We start from the raw sequence: 17,967 nt of genomic DNA, 5'->3' as shown, positions 1-17,967 counted from the left end.
AGATAACTCAGTTTTGTATGCCTTTCTTGAATCAATGATAGATATAGACCTGTTGATATAGCCTCAGTATGTGTTTGAGTGAAGGTGAGACTTCTGTAATTTACACTTGTGTAGTAACTTGTTCTGGTACTTACAGAGAAAAATCCAGAGACTCCATTTATGTAGGTGATGATGCTGGACTTTGATTGCAGCTGTTATCTAGGCCTTTTCAGTTACTTTTTGACTTAGTGATCAAGAAGATTGCTGCAGGTTATTTCTGAGAGATTTCTGTGGTAGAATGTGATCAGTGTTCCTGCCTTCTTTTTATTTTTTTTAACATCAATGGGAATCTTTCTTAGAAAAAACTGCAAGAAGCTCTTCTGCATGTATCTACAATGTGTGCTGAACAAGACCAGACACTTTTCTGAAAATCCATATATGCGCTTAGTAATTCAGACAGGAGTAGTCTGTACTGCCCAGTAAAGGGGACTTTAATGGAACAGGGAAGGAGGGCAGAGTGTACTTTTGTCTCCATTTGAAGTGGGTACAGTACTTGTACCACTGGGCACAACTGAGATTATTTACTCAAACTGGAGTCTGAAACATATTACTTGAAATACAGTCTTGGGGTTCTGATATTAGCGAATCCGTTTGGGTTACTTCACTTGAGCTTGTAAATAAACGAATGGAAACTTCATATGTAGACTTATTCTGTTGTAATGAATTTGATTTTAATAGGATAATGTAATTTTTGAGAGGCTTTCGAAAGATTCCCAGTATATGGAGCAAACACTATGCCATCTTGAATACTTTGCAACAGAAGGTAAGAGAAAGAGCATGTCCTGAGAACTCAATTTATCAAATCACTTGCAATATGTTCCTCACTGCTTAAGCTTTTGCAGCACCAAATAAGATGGTTATGAAGATAAATTCAATAGTGTGTAATTAGCAAATGAACAACTCTAGCATAATACTAAGCCCACGTAAGTTTGTCATCTGACTTAGACTAGTAAAAACATCTCTAATTTAAATATAATTAAGGTATTCTGGGAGGTAAAACCCTTTCCCTTCATCATGGGCACCCAGAACCTCATCTTTTCCTTTCAAAATCCCCATCACTACTGAAATCTAACAGAAGCAGGACGCCAAGTCCCTGACATTATGAAGCAGAGTGATAACCAGAATGTGCTGACAAGCCTGGAAGACAAAGGCAGATCACATGATCTGACATTGTTGGTAATACCTTTATGGATGTAATGTCTCCATTCTCAGGGAAGTACTTGGCTTTGTTCCTTCTTTTGCACTAGCATAAGATATTTGCATTATAGTACAACCATGATCCAATGTTGTTGTTTTTTTCCCTAAATTGGAAAGCTATCTTCAGCTTTAGTGGAAAAGTGTGGGTTTTTTGCAAACTCCCACATTCCCAGTAACAGAACTTTTGTGCTTTACAGCATGTGTGCTTTTCTGCTTGGCTTATGCTATAGAAAAAAAATCATTACTTCTGTATGTTAATTTCTGTCAGTGGCCTAATAAAATGCTTTTCATACTTCACAAACACTATTCTCTATTTCTTTGTGTGTATGTAACTCTCATTATTCACGTGAGCTACATGCATACACTGAAGGAGAAAACAGCCTTTCTAAAAGAAGATGTGGGCAATGCAGGATATTTAAACGGTATCTCTAATCGCAGTAGGCAACCTATTCTGTAATTTGTTGTCTTCAAAAACACATTAAAGCCAAGCTTGCTTTCTTGAACTAAAAAGATTAAAGATGACACTTTTGTTGCTTCAGTATGGCTTGATTGCAGAACTGAAAATTGTGGGGAAGTCAGTGCCAGTTGGGCATCTTTTGATTTGCGCCAGTGTCAGTAACCTAAATGAGCCTGGCTTTTGTTTTACATTTGTGGAAACACAGATGCCTTAAAAATATACAGGGAGATTTTTCTGGAATTGAGCATTTAACAGTGTATATTAAAAGCTCCTGTGTTTCCAGTAAGAGGGTTAGAGTTGAGCATTCATTAAAGCATTAGTAATTTGCTGATATTTAATGTGGTTTTACTGTTTAATGGCTACTTTCTGTTTTGTAGGTTTGAGGACTTTGTGCATTGCTTACGCAGATCTCTCAGAAAACTCTTACCAAGAGTGGCTGAATGTCTACAATGAATCTAGTACAGTTCTGAAAGATAGAACTCAGAAGCTGGAGGAATGCTATGAGATCATTGAGAAGGTAAGAAACAGAAGGTACTTGTTGGATGATCACATAGATTCCCTTACTTGTGTCTTTTCTGATGGGATTTGGGCTTCCATACAGTAAAATAAACTATTAATTCTATTAATAAGTAATTGAAATGGTGTTTTTAATTGTCAATCTGTTTGGTCCACGGACTTTTCAAGTTGTAATTTGTGAATCGGAAATGAACTTGTCCAAAAGGTTATTGCTACTTGTAAGACTTTTCTCACACTTTCATCTTGCTGTCCTGTGTAAGGTTGATGTAAATTGATGGTGTATAAAATTGTTGTGTTGCACCAAGTTCCAACATACCAGGATATGAAGATAAATGTGTTCCTTTTCATAGAGCAGTCACAGTTCAGGATTTTTGAATGCTGTTGTTAGACAAAATGAAGTATTCAATGAGGCTTGTAGTTGGTAGGGATTGAAAAAAAGGCAAAAAGCTGCTCTCCATGCAAGTGGCAGAACTGAGTAATTTGGAAGGGAAAGCAGATAATGGAATACCAGTTTGCAACACTCCAGTTCCATACTGAATGAAATGTTGATGTCAACAGTAAGAGACAGTATTTTTTTTCACTACCTTGTTGGTCTTTCTCCTGTTTCCCTTGCTGCAATTGTTTCGGTCTCATTTAATGGTTTCTTGAGAACACTCTTGGAACTTGAATTAATTTTTTCATTAATATTTCTGGAGTGCTGCTGCTTGTTTAAGTTGGTTGAGGCAGAAGAGGGAAAGAGGTCAAGACTAGGACATGAAATAGGGTAACAAAAAACTTTAATAGCTCTTTAGCTGAAGATTAGGTCTTTATTTTCAAGTAACACCTAAAGTCTTACTTTCTGTTGATCAGTCTGTAGCAGTGTGGTTATTGAATCCTTAAATCTGTAGACTTGCATAGCTTCTTTTGGCTTTCTGTATCGTGAACTGTGCTTTTGTACTCTTCTGTTTTCACTGAGGTGAAAAATGGACGTGGTTTGATTCTCTTACTTAAAAACATGCTCTCAAACATTATATCATTTTTGGTTGTCTACTTTCTGCCTCTTTTCACAATATAGTGTCTTTAAAAAAGGGAATTCATAAGTGGTTTGTAGAATTGCAGTTTTGGACTTAGTGCTATATTGGTCAGAAATATCCAGTGCATTCCTTTCTTGATGCTGTGTCTTTTGCTTCTTGTACCAAGGAGCAAGGGATTACACTTGAAACTTCAGTCAGGGTATTTTTTTGTTTTTAGAGCTGATGTTTCCCAGCTTAAATTATCTGGTCTCTAGGCATTTCTTTCTAGACAACTGAATCATGCTTGTAACATAAAATAGAATATCTTTCAACAAACCGGTTTTTCATCTAAACTTAAATGAGAGTGGAGGGAACACTTTGTCAGTCCGAGTGTTGAGGTCCCTGAATCACACTACAGGTGCACATGTGGAAACAGACTCTGACTGACTTCCCCACCTGTACACCTGTGGGCACAGTAGCTACCAGCAATTGTGATCCCTTTGGTGTTTAACTGCTGAACAATTGATTTTGGGAATAAAAGGCAATCTACAATTGCACACTTGGATTGTATTTTTAACCTTAAAATCTCTTCATCTGTAGGGCTAATGTTTCATCAGGAGGCTATAGTGTATTCAAGCAAATTAATTCTGTGTCTTTACCAGCTCTGAGTATCTCATGACAGAACTTGAGCTTTATCAAGATCTGTAACTAATGCCTGTTGACACATCTGTATGAATAACTTCCTGATTGTTCTTCATGTATTCATAGATGCATGAAACGAAGAGCTACTCTGATGCCCTCTTTATTGAATCTTAGAATTGTTTGGGTTGGAAGGGACCATTAAAGACCATGTTGTTCCAACCCACCTGTCATAGTCAGGTTCATCTTCCACTAGATTAGGTTGCTTAATGCTCCATCCAACCTGGCCTTGAATATTTCCATGGATGAAGCATCCATGGCCTCTCTGGGCAACCTGTTCCAGCGCCTCACCACCTGTATTGAAAAAAATCCCTTCTTTCTGTCCCATCTACATTGGCCCTCTCTCAGTTAAAAAAAATTACACCTTGTCTTGCCAGGCAATCTTTCTCCATCTTTTAGAAGCCGCCTTTATAAAAAGAAAGGCCACAGTAAACTCCTCCAGAGTCTTGCCTTCTCCAGGGTGAACATCACCAACTCTCCTCTAACTACTTCTGTTCACTTAATCTGTTTTCACTTGTTTTGAATATCTGTTGTCCCTAAAGAGAATAGAAACTGTTACTTTTTCTGTTCAATTCCTGAAATGATACAGTATAACTAAATGCAGTTTGTATCAGTTTATTTTAAGAGTAAGGTGTTCACATGTCTAAGGAACCATTAAGATGCTTTTGAAGTTAACATGTGCTGAGTAGTTTGTCTTTTGGCAAGGTTTATTTTTTAGGTATTTTTGTCTGCCTGACTTTTTTTTCCTGTAACATGGCCAAATCTCTTCAAGCAATTGCTTTACAATTGCATAGGAATATGGCTAAGTCTGCTGTATTAAATTTGTTGTATCAGACATGTTTTTCTGGCAGACATCTGTGGGTAGACTAGAGATACTTGGATTGATTCATGTTCATACCACTTTTTTACGTAAGTGTAGTGATTATGTCCATAAATAGTTGCAATAATTTTTGCTTTGAGTGATTGTATCCAGTCTGTATGTACATTTTATGGGAGGGAAATTAGTTTAAAGTGTGTGAATTCAGGTGACTTTTGTTTTGTGAACTTAAAACTGTGACTACTCATCATGTTGTTGTGGTGACTAGTGAAATTCTTACTATATATGTTCATCCATAGACTAGCTTTTCAGTTGTGTACCTTCAATTAATTGCTTTAGAGGCATTGCCATCTTTTTGATCAGAAACACTATTGCATTTGTACCTCTTGACAGGTGAATTGAATGTAGAGGAAGTAGAACACCCATGCCAGAAACTTACTTGAGTGTATATTGCTTGTCAAAATGCTGTATTGACAATGAGGCACAACATGCTGTCTTTAATTCCCTTTTGAGTCTATTCCAAACAGAGCTTTATCATAGGAAAAATAATTCCTAGAATTCTCTTTTCCAGGATTTACTGCTTCTTGGAGCTACAGCCATTGAAGACCGCCTGCAAGCAGGTGTTCCTGAAACAATAGCCACTCTAATGAAGGCGGAAATTAAGATCTGGATTCTGACAGGGGACAAACAGGAAACAGCTCTCAACATAGGTATCCATCTTTCTGGTTACTCTGAATTTGTCTGATGTGAAGCAAGTTACAGGCTCAATCTGCTGTGCGAGATTTTAAGTAAAATCAGACCTACTTCTTATAGAATGGTTCCTTGGTAGCAGGTAGGCATGCTGTAGCCTTCATTTTGGAGAAGGGGAGCCTTGGAGTGAGGTCCTTGCTTTGAGTGTCAGGCTGCATTCAACTTCAAGGCAAAAGGAACACTTATATTGTTGGTTAAGTGCAGTTCTTGTGTAGAGTGAATAGATAACCAGACTAATGTTTCAGTTACACTGTGCACTATGGCAAATGGCTCTACAGCTTTTTTTATTACCTTACTGTTTTTTCTAGACTTCAATGGACTTGAATATGATGGGAAATATGGTAATACAAAGCATATACCTTACAACCTCTTGCAAATGGTGTCTGTGAAAGGTGGATGCTTAAATAATTGCTCTTGTGGCCACCTTATGACTCATCTGTTAGTCAAGTATGTGGTGATTGTTAGTGGAAATGTGTTGCTGCTATTGAGTGCATGGATAGAGTTTGCAAGTGGTTTTATGAAGGCACAATATGCATATGCTTGTTTCAAACTTGCTGATGCATCTTAGCTTACAAACTATACTTTGTAATACAGAAAAAAAATAATCTAGCAATGATGTGAACAGAAAGTACGATTTAAAGTATTACCAGGTAGTTGTGCTTGGCTACTGATGTAATGGAAGAGTAACATACTTACAGATATAGGTGTTTATCTAACTACCTGACACTTTTGCAGCATAAAACTGGGGAATTTTTAGCACTATAAGTTTGTTATTAGAAGCAATCCTTAAATACTAGGTTCCTTTTATGTCTTCATCTATCTGATGAAATCAGCTTATATACCCAAATCTATTTGTAATTTACTGTAAAGCTGGGCTGAACTGCAGGGGTGCACTCTAATTTCAGTGGTACTGCATCTGGATGTTGCTTTGTAGCACTCCTGATATTGAGCTAGTCTTGCATTGGATGTGCTACCTAAGGAGGTCTAGTAAGTTCTCAAGACTTGGATCCTTCAGCCTTTTTTTTCACCACTGTGGATGCTTGCAGTGTGGCCAGCCTGGATAGTAGCAGTACCTTGTGCTGTCACAGAATGCTGCAGTGCTTCAAATGCTGGTTTGTGAGCTCCACCTAGACTGCCATTGTGCTACAGCCCTTCACATGCTAGTAGGCTCCTAGAAGAGGTCCTATCCAGGTCTTAACTGAATACTAAACACCTAGTGAAGGAACAGGTCCTGATACAAGCACAACTCCCATGACATCACAGATTTCCTAAATATAGTATCCTTGGCAATAGTGTCACGATGCTCTCGTATTATTTCTGATGGTTTTAATTCCTAATGTGTAAATCTTGCCCCTCTGGCAAGAGGCAGAGTGACACTCTGACTGACTGATATGTTAGAGAACTGAATGACACTCATCTTCTTTCTTATGTCTACAACACTATGCCACTGTCTCTAGTGTGCCCATATAAAATGCCAAGTGCAGTTGCACTTAAGCTTGCAAGTTATTATGTTGGTAGGTGCAGGGATAGGTTAAGGGAAATCTTAACAGCATAGGCTGCCTTCTGCTGAAGGAGCTAGTTCAGCCTTGTCAAGCTCATAGAATCATAGAATGGTAAGAGTTGGAAGGGACCTTTAGAGATCATCTAGTCCAACTCCCCCTGCAGAAGCAGGTTCACCTAGATCAGGTCGCATAGGAACATGTCCAGGTGGGTCTTGAAGACCTACAAGGAAGGAGACTCCACAACCCCTCTGGGCAGCCTGTGCCAGGCCTCTGTCACCCTCACAGTGAAATAGCTTTTCGTTATGTTTAAGTGGAACTTTTTGTGTTCCAGCTTCATCCCATTATCTCTTGTCCTGTTGCTAGCTACTTTAGAAAAAAGGGATGTCCCAACCTCCTGACACCCACCCTTTAGATATTTATAAATGATAATAAGATGTCCTCTCAGTCTTCTCCAGACTAAACAGCCCCAGTTCCTGCAGCCTTTCATCATATGAAAGATGTTCCAGTCCCCTGATCATCTTGGTGGCCCTCTGCTGGACTCTCTCCAGCACTTCCCTGTCCCTCTTGAGCTGAGGAGCCCAGAACTGGACACAGGGCTCCAGATGAGGCCTCACCAGGGCAGAGTAGAGAGGGAGCAGAACCTCCCTTGACCTGCTGGCCACAGTCATCTTCATGCATCCCAGGATGCCATTGGCCTTCTTGGCCACGAGGGCAAATTGCTGGCTCATGGTTACTTTATTATCGATCAGGACTCCCAGGTCTCTCTCTGCAGAGCTGCTCTTCAGCAGTTCAACCCCCAGCCTGTACTGGTGCATGGGGTTGTTCCTTCCAAGAACAAATTTAAATGCTGGTTACCTGGTTTGAGCCGCTATCTGCAGGTTTTACTTTCTTGAAAAGCAGTAGTCATCTTGAGATGACAGAAGCTTTATCTTTTGACAATTATTAAAAAATGTAGCTACAGATTTTGGCATAACTACTTGAAATGAGTGTAGATATCAAGTGAGAGCAGCTAGCCTGGACACAAGTAAATGAGCTTTGCAATAATTTCTTACTTGGAAGGCTGTGTAGGAGGTGAACTTCTAGCTTGTTTCTAAAACTGTTTTATCAATAGCAGCTTGTACAGAAGATACTTGGTCTTTTCAACTTGTAAACTATGTCTTTGTATAGTGTACAGGCTTTGTTTAGCATACAATTTGGTAGTAAAACTCTGGAGCTTAATTAACTTCATATTCAAGTTAATTTCAAAGTGCAACGTGGAACACTTCCAGTTTTTCGATGTAACCCATTAAAACTGAAATAAATATTCAATTTAAAACCCAGTCCACACATCTGCTTTGATTCAGGTGCAAATGTGCTATCTGGGGAGTTAAATGTTTTCACTTTCTCACTGTGTGAGTGGGTTACCTTATAGACTTTGGCTTGCTGTATGGATATGCATATGTATTGAGGGATATTTGAAGGCTTGGCAGCTGCCCCAAGGAGTTGGAGTACTTTGTTCTTCCAGCTTCTTCTTACAAATTCTGAATGCCAAAGAATCATGTATCTGTCTCTTGTGCTCTTAACCTCTGAAAACTAGTAATTGACCTTGCTCTCTGCCATGTGCCAGCTGGTAGTAATGCAAGTGATAAGGGTGTTCTTGTCTAGATACACACCTGTCTTTTGATGGGGTCCCCAGAGCTGAGTACAGTACTCCAGGTGGAGTCTCTTTGGTTTCACATCCAAAAAAATGGTCTCATGTCCAATTTTTTAATCCACGAATATGCTCAGGTTCTTGACAGAAGGACTGTTCTCAATCCATTCATCCCTCGGTCTGTACTGATTTGATATCTGGGATTGCTGCAACACAGGTGCAGGATCTTGCACTTGGCCTTGTTGAGGTTCTTCACTGGCCCAGTCCTCAAGCCTATCAAACTCCCTCTGGATGGCATGCCTTCCCTCTAGCAAATCAACCATGCCATTCAGCTTGGGCTTGTCTGCCAATTTGCTGAGAGTGCCTTTGATGCCACTGTCTGCCATCGATGAAGATTCTAAATTATATTAGTTCCAGGATTGATCTCTGAGGAACCATCCACCCATTAGTGGTTTCCCCTTGGAAGTTGAGCCAATGCCTGTAACTCATTGGATGCAACCATTCAGCCAATTCCTTACCCCTCCAACTATCCATTCATCAAACCTATATCTTTCCAGGTTAGAGATAAGAACACTGCTGTTATGGTGAGTTGTGATTTTTGTTTTTCAATTGAGCGAAGTAATGCCAGCACGGTTCACTATCCCTGAGTGAAGTTTAAGTAGGATGTCTGTGCCCTCTCTAAACACAGAGGATAATAATTCCTGCCTCAGATGCTGGATTCTGTATGCCTGCAGTACGAATGTGCCTGTGGGCTATGATCTTGAACTCCGGTTCAATTTTTCTCCCAGGACACTTGAAGGAAGGTAAGTCCCAGAAGTACCTGATTGATCTGCTTCATGGACTTTTATTCAGACTTTTAAATTAAAGAGCTTGATATCAACTCACAGGTGTGGATTGACACTTTATACCTGCCTTTGAACCAGCAGTTGATCTTACTCTACTCAGAAACATTGAGAAGAATATGCCCTGATGTTAACGTATTTTTGCTTGCCATGTTTGTACCACCAGTAATAACTATTCTAAAACTGTAAAATGTGTCCTTTGTAATCTTACATTTGCCAGTTACTTAGCTTTATCCTAGTGCTAGATTTAAATACCTGCATAGTCTTGAAATTGGACATAATGTACGGATTTCCTATAAACCATTGTTAGGCTTGACTAGTGTTCTCCTATTCTTACCTTGATCTATGTTCTGTTTCATGTGATGATAAGATGCAAAATAACCTCAGTTTCAGCATTAGTTCTTCTGACTAACTTCCAAGATGCACAGCAGAGCAACTCTGTTTTCCATAGTTTTTTTCCAGTGCCACTTGTCAAGTGGCATTTCGCTTGTTTTGCAAGGAGTAAAATGGAACAGTGAGCAGTGGTTCAGAAATTACAGCTTGCTATTGCAGCTGTTCCAATCAAGTGCTACTATAAAATCCTTCTGCATTTGTTATACTGAATTTGTAACAGCTTGCTGCACAAGGCTGTTGCTGTTCCCTGGAGAAAGAATAACCCTGATGTGGAGGGATGTGCTTCAGTTGGTAGTTGTCTTTTTCTTCTCAGCAAAAATAAGGATCTGGTTCTTGAGCTTAGGGGGCAAAGTGACTTTATCTCCAAGTCAGTGTTTTGTCTATATTTGTTGAAGTTTCATTACTCAGTTCTATACTGCTGCTGAAGACTTTTTCCCAGGCAGAATCAGGCTATCTGCAAAGCTTTCATGTTGTAGGCTGCATTTCATTGGAATACGTTTCATCTTTTTCGTAATAAGTGTGTGGAAGTTCAGTGTCGTTCTGTGTCTTTTCTCTACATCAGAAAGTAAACCTTAGCTTGTTTAAAGAAGAAAGTGGGTCTGCAGGGTTGCACCTGATATTCATATTCCCTACAGATGTGAAAATGCAAGAGAAACAAAACTTGCTCAGGTAATCGAAGTTGCTGCCTGCAAGTGCCTGGCAATATGTGATATCAGAGAATCACAGATACAAGCGTGTCTTCCCCAAAGGAAGATGAAGGAATATACCTTTTTAACAGAACTCATTCATGCAGGCACCTTAACCTGAGATTACACCTACAAAACTAGTTAAATTATAAAAATTCCGTAGCCTGAGGAAACTATTTACATTGCAATTGATGAGCCAGTATGGCCTTCCTAAGGAATCAAGAATCCCTCAGCAAATAAATTCATGTCTCAGTTTTTCTCTTGGTGTTGTGAGAAGCAGAGATACTCCCATCCTTTTACATGGACTATATTGTTTTGCTTCTAACCCTGTTGACCTTGCATTCTTTCATCACTGGGATGTTACTTTATGTTGTACTAGCTTCCAGTGTCCATTTAAAGAAAACTAAAAGACTTCCTGATAACTCATTTCATTTGACATAAATTTCTTAACCTTGCTGTGATTTGTATACCAAAGCACTGTAGAAATGCAAAATCCTTCAGTTATTTCCTTTTCCTGTGTAACTTAGATCAGCAAAAAGCCATGTGCTTCCAATAAATGAGTTCTTTGCTGTTTTATGAAGCTGCATGATTATGCCAATCCCAAGAGAACTTACATGAACATTTAGGATAATGCAGTAGGGTCAGTCTGCAAGTTTGCATTTCTCTCTTGACTTTAGTATGAACTGAAATGGAACTATTTATTCTGTAAATGCCAAGTATATATAATCCTGGATATGACTGTCTCGTGTCAGTGACAATTCTGTGGTAGAGGAACTGACACTTCAGTGGCATGGGGCGGTACTACAGTCTCTGGCTTGTACTATTACAAAAATAAGAAGGATTTTTTTTCCTGACTTGACAATAGTTGCTTTGAATTTTTTTGTCCTGGCAAATTTACAGAACTGCCTTCAGAGTGTTGCTCCAGACTATGTCAGCTTGGTCTTTTTCTTTCATGCCCTAGTCCTGCACTAAGAGTTTAGTACAATTGGCTGATGCTTACAGGAGTTGGTAGGGGCGCTCTGCGTGTTATTTATCTGTGGGTTTTGATGGAAATCAGGATCTTCCACACTAAACTCTTAACAAAAGCATTTTATACTTGTGACCTGAGTGTGGACTAAGGGGATTGGGTAGTACCAGCTGGTCCAGTATGTGTTCATCCAGTCATGTGGCATGGTTACAGCTGTGCATTCCAAATGTGAAGGCAATTCTGCCCTCATTTAAGGTAGATGTAAAAGAATCTTAAGTACAGAAATATTCAATTTTGCTGTAGGGCTATAGCCTGTATTTACTGTATTTAGTTCATATGATTTTTTTTCCTCAGTTAAAACAGCTTAAGTGATATGTTTGGGAATGCAGATAAAATGTAGTCTGTGTTGCTAGTAAGATAGTCAAGTTGGAGTGTCCCCTATACAGTAATGCTTCCAGATGCCTGCCTAATAGGAATAACTACTCAAAAAATCAATTATCTGATCTATAGATGCTTATCTTATGGTTAATGAAACCTTAAATATTCTTCCAGAAAGTAAATGATTGTGATTTTTTTCTTCTTTTGAAGGATACTCTTGCAGACTGATTTCACAGAGTATGTCTCTCATCCTGGTCAATGAGGATTCGCTAGATGTAAGTAACCAAGCTGTAGTGTCATTCTTGCTGGAAGGTGGTTTTGCTAAAAAAAGAGGAAGTTGTTGAGCTTTCTCAGTTTATTTTTCTCACTTGACTTTATGGGTAGCAACATAAACAATTTGTACTAAAGCAGGGTTGGGTTGTGCAAAATGTGCTCCTGAGATCTCCAGTCACAAGCTGTATAGATCCAAGTGAAGTCTCAGAACAAGAAACTAAGGTCAATGGGTTTGATTCTGCTGCAAACTGATTGTTTGTTAACTTGGTAAGAATTGGTTTGATTTATCAAGTCCATTTTACTTGTTACAGTACTTGGTGAGTGATCTCTGTTCTTATCTCAACTTGTGAGCCTTTTGTTATATTTTTCTCTCCCCTGTCCAGTTTAGGAAGGGAAGTGATAGAAGGACTTGGTGGGCACCTGGCTCCCAGCCAGTGTTAAACCACTACACAAGTGTGCTTTAAAATCCCAAGATGAAAAAGCAAACTATCATCATCTTCTCACCTGCTACCTCCAGTTATGTAGTGGAATAAGAGGTTCTGTGGAGTACACCTAGCACAGCAGCTGCTCCTCATTCAAGTTGGAGTTGTTGCCTGTGGCTCATTGGATTAAATACCTTTCATCTGGATTTTGACCTCAACTGTGGTAATGAGTAGGATCACAGTATGTTTAAGGATCCATTCTTGCAAATAGCTGAAGATACTTGGTAGAACTCAAATGCTAAACACTTAATTTGATGAATTTATATTAGGTGGTGCTTGGTGCACTTAAGGTAGTGGTGGAAAAATCAAGAATGAGAGGAAACAATAGAGTGTTTCCCTATGTGCATTGCAATACATCTTCCACACCTAAGTTTAGCTCTTTTCTTGTTTCACTTTCATGAGCCAAAAATATAAGCTAGGTCTGTAACAGTATTAAAAACCGTAAAAGATTGGTGTCTTCAGTTTTCCATGCTTCTCATTTGTGTAGCTTTCCTCCCCTGGAATAGTGTCACCTACATTTTGCAATTATTTAAAAAGCTGACAGTATCTGTTTTCTGATCCTGTAACTTTAGGTAAGTCAGAGTTGTAGATGACGAACTTCATGTTGTGTACATGGGCTATGGCAGAGCTTCTAAGGAAAGGATCATGGCTTCTGTTGAGTGCTTAGAGTTTGAAAAGTGGCAGTTGTTAAACAGAATCTCCTGTGCAGAGTTGAGAATTTAATTCAGATGTAGGTGCATCAGTATTCTTGGAACATTTTCGTGCAAGTGCAGGCTTATACTTGAAATAGCCCATAAAACAAACCAGGGTTCATCCATGTTGAGTAGTGCACAGTCCTTAATAAACCACTAATAAGTGGGTAGGTTTTAGCAAAAGCAACGGATACAATAGTATCTATTTTAAATTTATTCAGATTTTAGTTTGACACTTGTACATTGAAAAGCTCTATGGAAAATGTGTTGCATGTTCTAATTTTCCTCTGCCCCTTCATCAAGTAGATGTTCCAATAATTTGGACTTAGAATCCAGACACAAGCTAAGACATCAGTGGTAGAAGCTTTTTCAGTAAATATCAGAACCAGTAGAAACTTTCAGAGCACTTAGAAGACTGGCCGCTATATATCATCTGATATATATTTTTGCTCATTTGATGTGCCATGGTTCTCAATTTCTCTTCTTTTTAAGTGGAGAAAATGGGTAATTATATGGTACCTCATGAAGATATAGCTAATATTGAAGGTGATTGTGATGCTTCAACTCAGATAACATATGTTTTTCAAAACCAGGAGCACAAACTTCTGGAACTTCTGAACCGGTACAAGTACTCTTATCACCACTGTTCATGTAGAAGTGTATTTTGCACACATCTCAATATAAAGTTTATATGTATTGTTCCTGATTGCCACTGGTTCTTTTAATTCTAGGATGTGTTTAGCTACTTTGGGCCAATTTTTCAGTGATGGATCTCCATCGTAATACTTTGTATGTTGCACCTGGAACAGAAATTGTGACTTCTGTTCAGTGTAGTCTAAAATCTATCAATAGAAGATTCTCACACTGGAATTTTGTGGCATTAGATTTAATATATGCCACCTCTGAAATCCATTAATGCTAAAAATGAATTTTTACAAGATCCAAGTTGAGCTTAGAGCCTTTAAATATTGATAGACTTTCTCCTTTGTGCAGTCCCTGTGTGACTGTTTTCCCCCTGCTGCTTTGCTTTGCCATGCAACAGCAAGTGAGATGTGATCGAACAACTGTCTTGGCTTGGTTTTGAGATGTAATTTTTTTTCTAAATCATGCACTTGAGGGAAAAATCAATCATTCCTGTTCTCTTCAGAGAACTACTGGGAATAAAAAAGGCTAATCCCTAACTTGATTCAGCTGAATTCTAGAAACTGAGCATAAAATCTGCAAATGTTTATTCCTTGTAGACTTAAGTACATGTGTACATGTGGTGACTTGTTCTTTCTTTCCTCTTCCTAATAAAGCTTTTTCAAGTGAAAATATTTTTAGCATAAGGTTTATTTTGAATGTAATTCTTGGGATCAGTTTCTCTTGAATTCAACTGTAAATGTTGTGAAGTCTTACTGTTTGTCTCGACTTCTACAAGATGCCAATGAAAGAAATTTGTCCAGGTTAAGTTGTGAGAGCGGTGAGAGGGAAAGCTGAACAGGGGAAATGGGATGACCCAGGGAGGCCCTGGAGAGCCTGAGGTGAGAGTAGTGGATATTGCAGCTGAGAAATATTGGGTGTGTTCCCCTCAGTCTTCCATGCTGTAGAAAGGTGAGCTGGGAACTGTATTGATTTGGTTTTTGCATTGGATATAATTCACAGTAGTGGAAGGGCACAATTGGAAGTACCCAATTCTGAACCTATGGTTAGTATTTTGATGCCAAGTAATTCTGTTAATGAAAATAGAGCCACACAGTGAATGTATCCTGCAGAACTTCAGCACCTAGACTGACAGTCATGGTCCTGTGTTATACATAGATGTCTAACAACAAACTAGTACTCCAGAACACTGTTTGTGCCTCATAGATGCTTTAAATTAAAAGTGCATCTTGTGTGTAGCTCGAGAGAAGACTGGGATGACTCTCTTTTTCCTCCTCTGCTATCATCTGCCCAAATGCTTCCCATTCTGGGAAACGGATCCATGTGGACAAGTTGAGTTTTAGTCAACCATCAGCTCTCTTTCACAGGGGCATTTGGGATGCTCCTCTGGTGTCATGTGGTGAATATGTTACTTCAATTACCAATCAACCTGGAATTGTAATCAGCTCTTCTATGTTGTACTGGGAATTTGCAGAGGAAGCTAATTAGGAAAAATAGGGAAAGTGTACATATCTTTATTGTACTCAATTATTCTGATGGCTGAAATTTCTATTTTTCTTAATCTGGAAACAGACATCAAGCTAATAACAGGTTACACAAGGAATAGTGTCTAACAATCAGGTCAATCTTCAAAATTGTTAAGTAGAAGAGATTTAGTGTTTATTTTTGGTTGTTTTTGAAGAACAAATAGAATCTTTCATAACTTCATGTTTGATAATCTACATAGAAAGTTAGTTGGCTGGATGTGGAAAATACACAGCTCTTTATGTGAAAAACTGCTTTGATTTGAGCCTGCTGTGTAAAAGTACTACTGAAAGAATATATGTTATCTGGACCTGTAGGTTTAAATACACACAGGTTTGTGTAGCTTAAGTATTAGATTACCTTTTTTTTTTTTTTCTTTAGGAAATAGTACTAATAGTTTTAAACTGTGAGTGGTGAATGACTTGGGCTGGTATTTTTGTTTCATCCTGCTTTGCCTTTTGAGCATTCATTAATGGTTGTTTTCCCTTACCTGTGGTACTGTTTTTTCTGATGGTGTTTTCTGGCACTGTAATAGTTTGTTTGGGTGAGCTGGGGGTACTTGGATCCTAGGAATGCAAGGACCTTTAGGAGTCTGAAGACAGATTTCAAAGTAATTCTTTTTCCCTAAGCTGAAAACTGGACATCCTGTGGAGGTCTATTAAACATCAGTCTCTTCTCTGTTTTACTTTTCATTTCTTAAGTTCTAATACTTGATCACATGTGACAAGACACAGAAAAGATCTTTCAGCTTTAGGCTGCAGGTAAATTAGCAGCTGGGGGCTCATCCTGTTAATGCCTTGTCCATGCTATAGGATAGAAGAGATCATATTACATAAGAATGTAAAGGAAGAGCGAATGTTCACTGAATTCCATCTAAAATTTGCTGTCTTGTTTAAGAGTTGTCATATGTTAGAGGAAAATGACTGGGAACAAGCACTACTTCTCTTAAAACTGGTAATCATTCACATATGCGAGGGCTTACCTCTCAATAGGTGATCCCTGAGTGCTGTCCAGACCTTTCTGTTGTGTAAGTAACAATATAACAATGGCTTCAGCTGGACAGTGAAGGAGGTACTTGTTTGGTTTGAAGACAAGATTCTCTGCAACATTTTGATACCCTCCTGCCTAATAGGCACAAATAACCACAAAAACATGAGAATGTACAATGAAGTGAAAGCAGGATTTTGTGAAATGAGAAGCTACCCATGAAGTATATTTTTTGATTATGTTAAAGCATGATGATGTGCTTTTTTTTTCAGGGGAATGAGACTAAGTGGGTGTCTGATTTGTAAGTAAATGAATTGTGGATACAGATCCTCTTGATGAACATGGCCAATATTGCACATCTGTAGAAACAATTCCGATTTATCTTCCATATTGAAGGGTAAGAATGGAATACTCCATTCTTCTCTCAAAATACTTTTTATATCTGATCCTCTGCTTTCATTGAAGGGCAAGGGGAGCCCCTGTTCATGCAAGTTTATGTGGGTTTTTTTAAGCGTGAGCAGTCTTCCTTAGTTGGTGCAGAGTGAGCCAAAAGCAACAGGATTGGTTCCACTACTCTGTTAATTAATGAAGATAGTTAAGAACTACTGCTTCAGAGTAAGAATTAGGGTACACCTCGATCTCTTGTTCAGAAAACAAATACAGAGGAATGTAAGTGTCTGGTTGGTTTTGGTTCCCAGAATGCCAATTTATTACAGACGTAAATGCTTTTCTGAAGCTCATTTCTTATTAAGAATTAGAAAATCCTTCTTTTAACTGAAGCTTGATTACTCCAGGATTGCTTATGTGTCACATAGAGCAATACATTTCCTTCACATAAGAATTAAGGAAAAATATGTTTTCAGCTTGGCTAAAGCTAGAAGTCATCCCACTGAACTTTTCTGGGCTCATTGGTCTGTCAGAAAATAGAATTGAAAATTTCTCCACCTATATGAAGTTAATACCCGTGTCCACATGTTACATTCTACTCTATGCACAAGAATTGAAGAAATCTTTTAGAAACTTCAAGGGGTTTTATTTGCCTGTGCCACAATGATGTATGCATATTTTTTAACTGAAAAATGTGGCAAGTTGTGTTTTTTACATAGGTAACTTTATTTGAGGTAATGATACTAGATGGTCAGTTCTGCTTTTTCATATTAAGGAAGTGATTTGTTAGAGAAGATAAACTGCTTGAAGTAGTGAGTGTGACCTCCTCTCCATATTTCCAAGACAAAACGTATCTTGCATTTTCAAGTAGTTCCCAATTCTTAAAATTATCATAACCCCTGTTCTAAGCAGGCCTGAAATTGGTTCTGAAAAGTTCCAACCAAATTGATATTTGGAGATCTTTGGAAATGTGGATGTTAGAGCTGAGGTGGTTCAGATGTCCTTTTTAAGCTTCCATGGTGCTGGGTTGTGGTGGTATGTATGCTTGTCATGTACTGTGGTTTTTCAAGCCAGCCAGTCAGTGTAAATAAGCACTTGTGAAGCTCTTGGCAGCC

General features: G+C 38.6%; 1 protein-coding gene across 2 annotated transcripts in view; it reads left to right on the top strand.

The window, feature by feature from the left end:
- Window positions 1-17,967, top strand: part of ATP8A2 (ATPase phospholipid transporting 8A2) — a 291,601-nt gene that overhangs the window by 51,727 nt on the left and 221,907 nt on the right. For both annotated transcript variants that reach the window (XM_061992915.1, XM_061992924.1), the window contains 4 exons: window positions 718-802; window positions 2,071-2,210; window positions 5,289-5,427; window positions 12,076-12,140. In XM_061992915.1, the coding sequence (XP_061848899.1) occupies window positions 718-802; window positions 2,071-2,210; window positions 5,289-5,427; window positions 12,076-12,140 (429 nt within the window). The remainder of the gene's footprint in view (window positions 1-717; window positions 803-2,070; window positions 2,211-5,288; window positions 5,428-12,075; window positions 12,141-17,967) is intronic.

This window comes from Colius striatus, chromosome 1 (assembly GCF_028858725.1).
Source record: "Colius striatus isolate bColStr4 chromosome 1, bColStr4.1.hap1, whole genome shotgun sequence".
NCBI lineage: Eukaryota > Metazoa > Chordata > Aves > Coliiformes > Coliidae > Colius > Colius striatus.
Note: the sequence above shows the minus strand (reverse complement) of the source record. Positions and strands in the feature narration are given on the sequence as shown.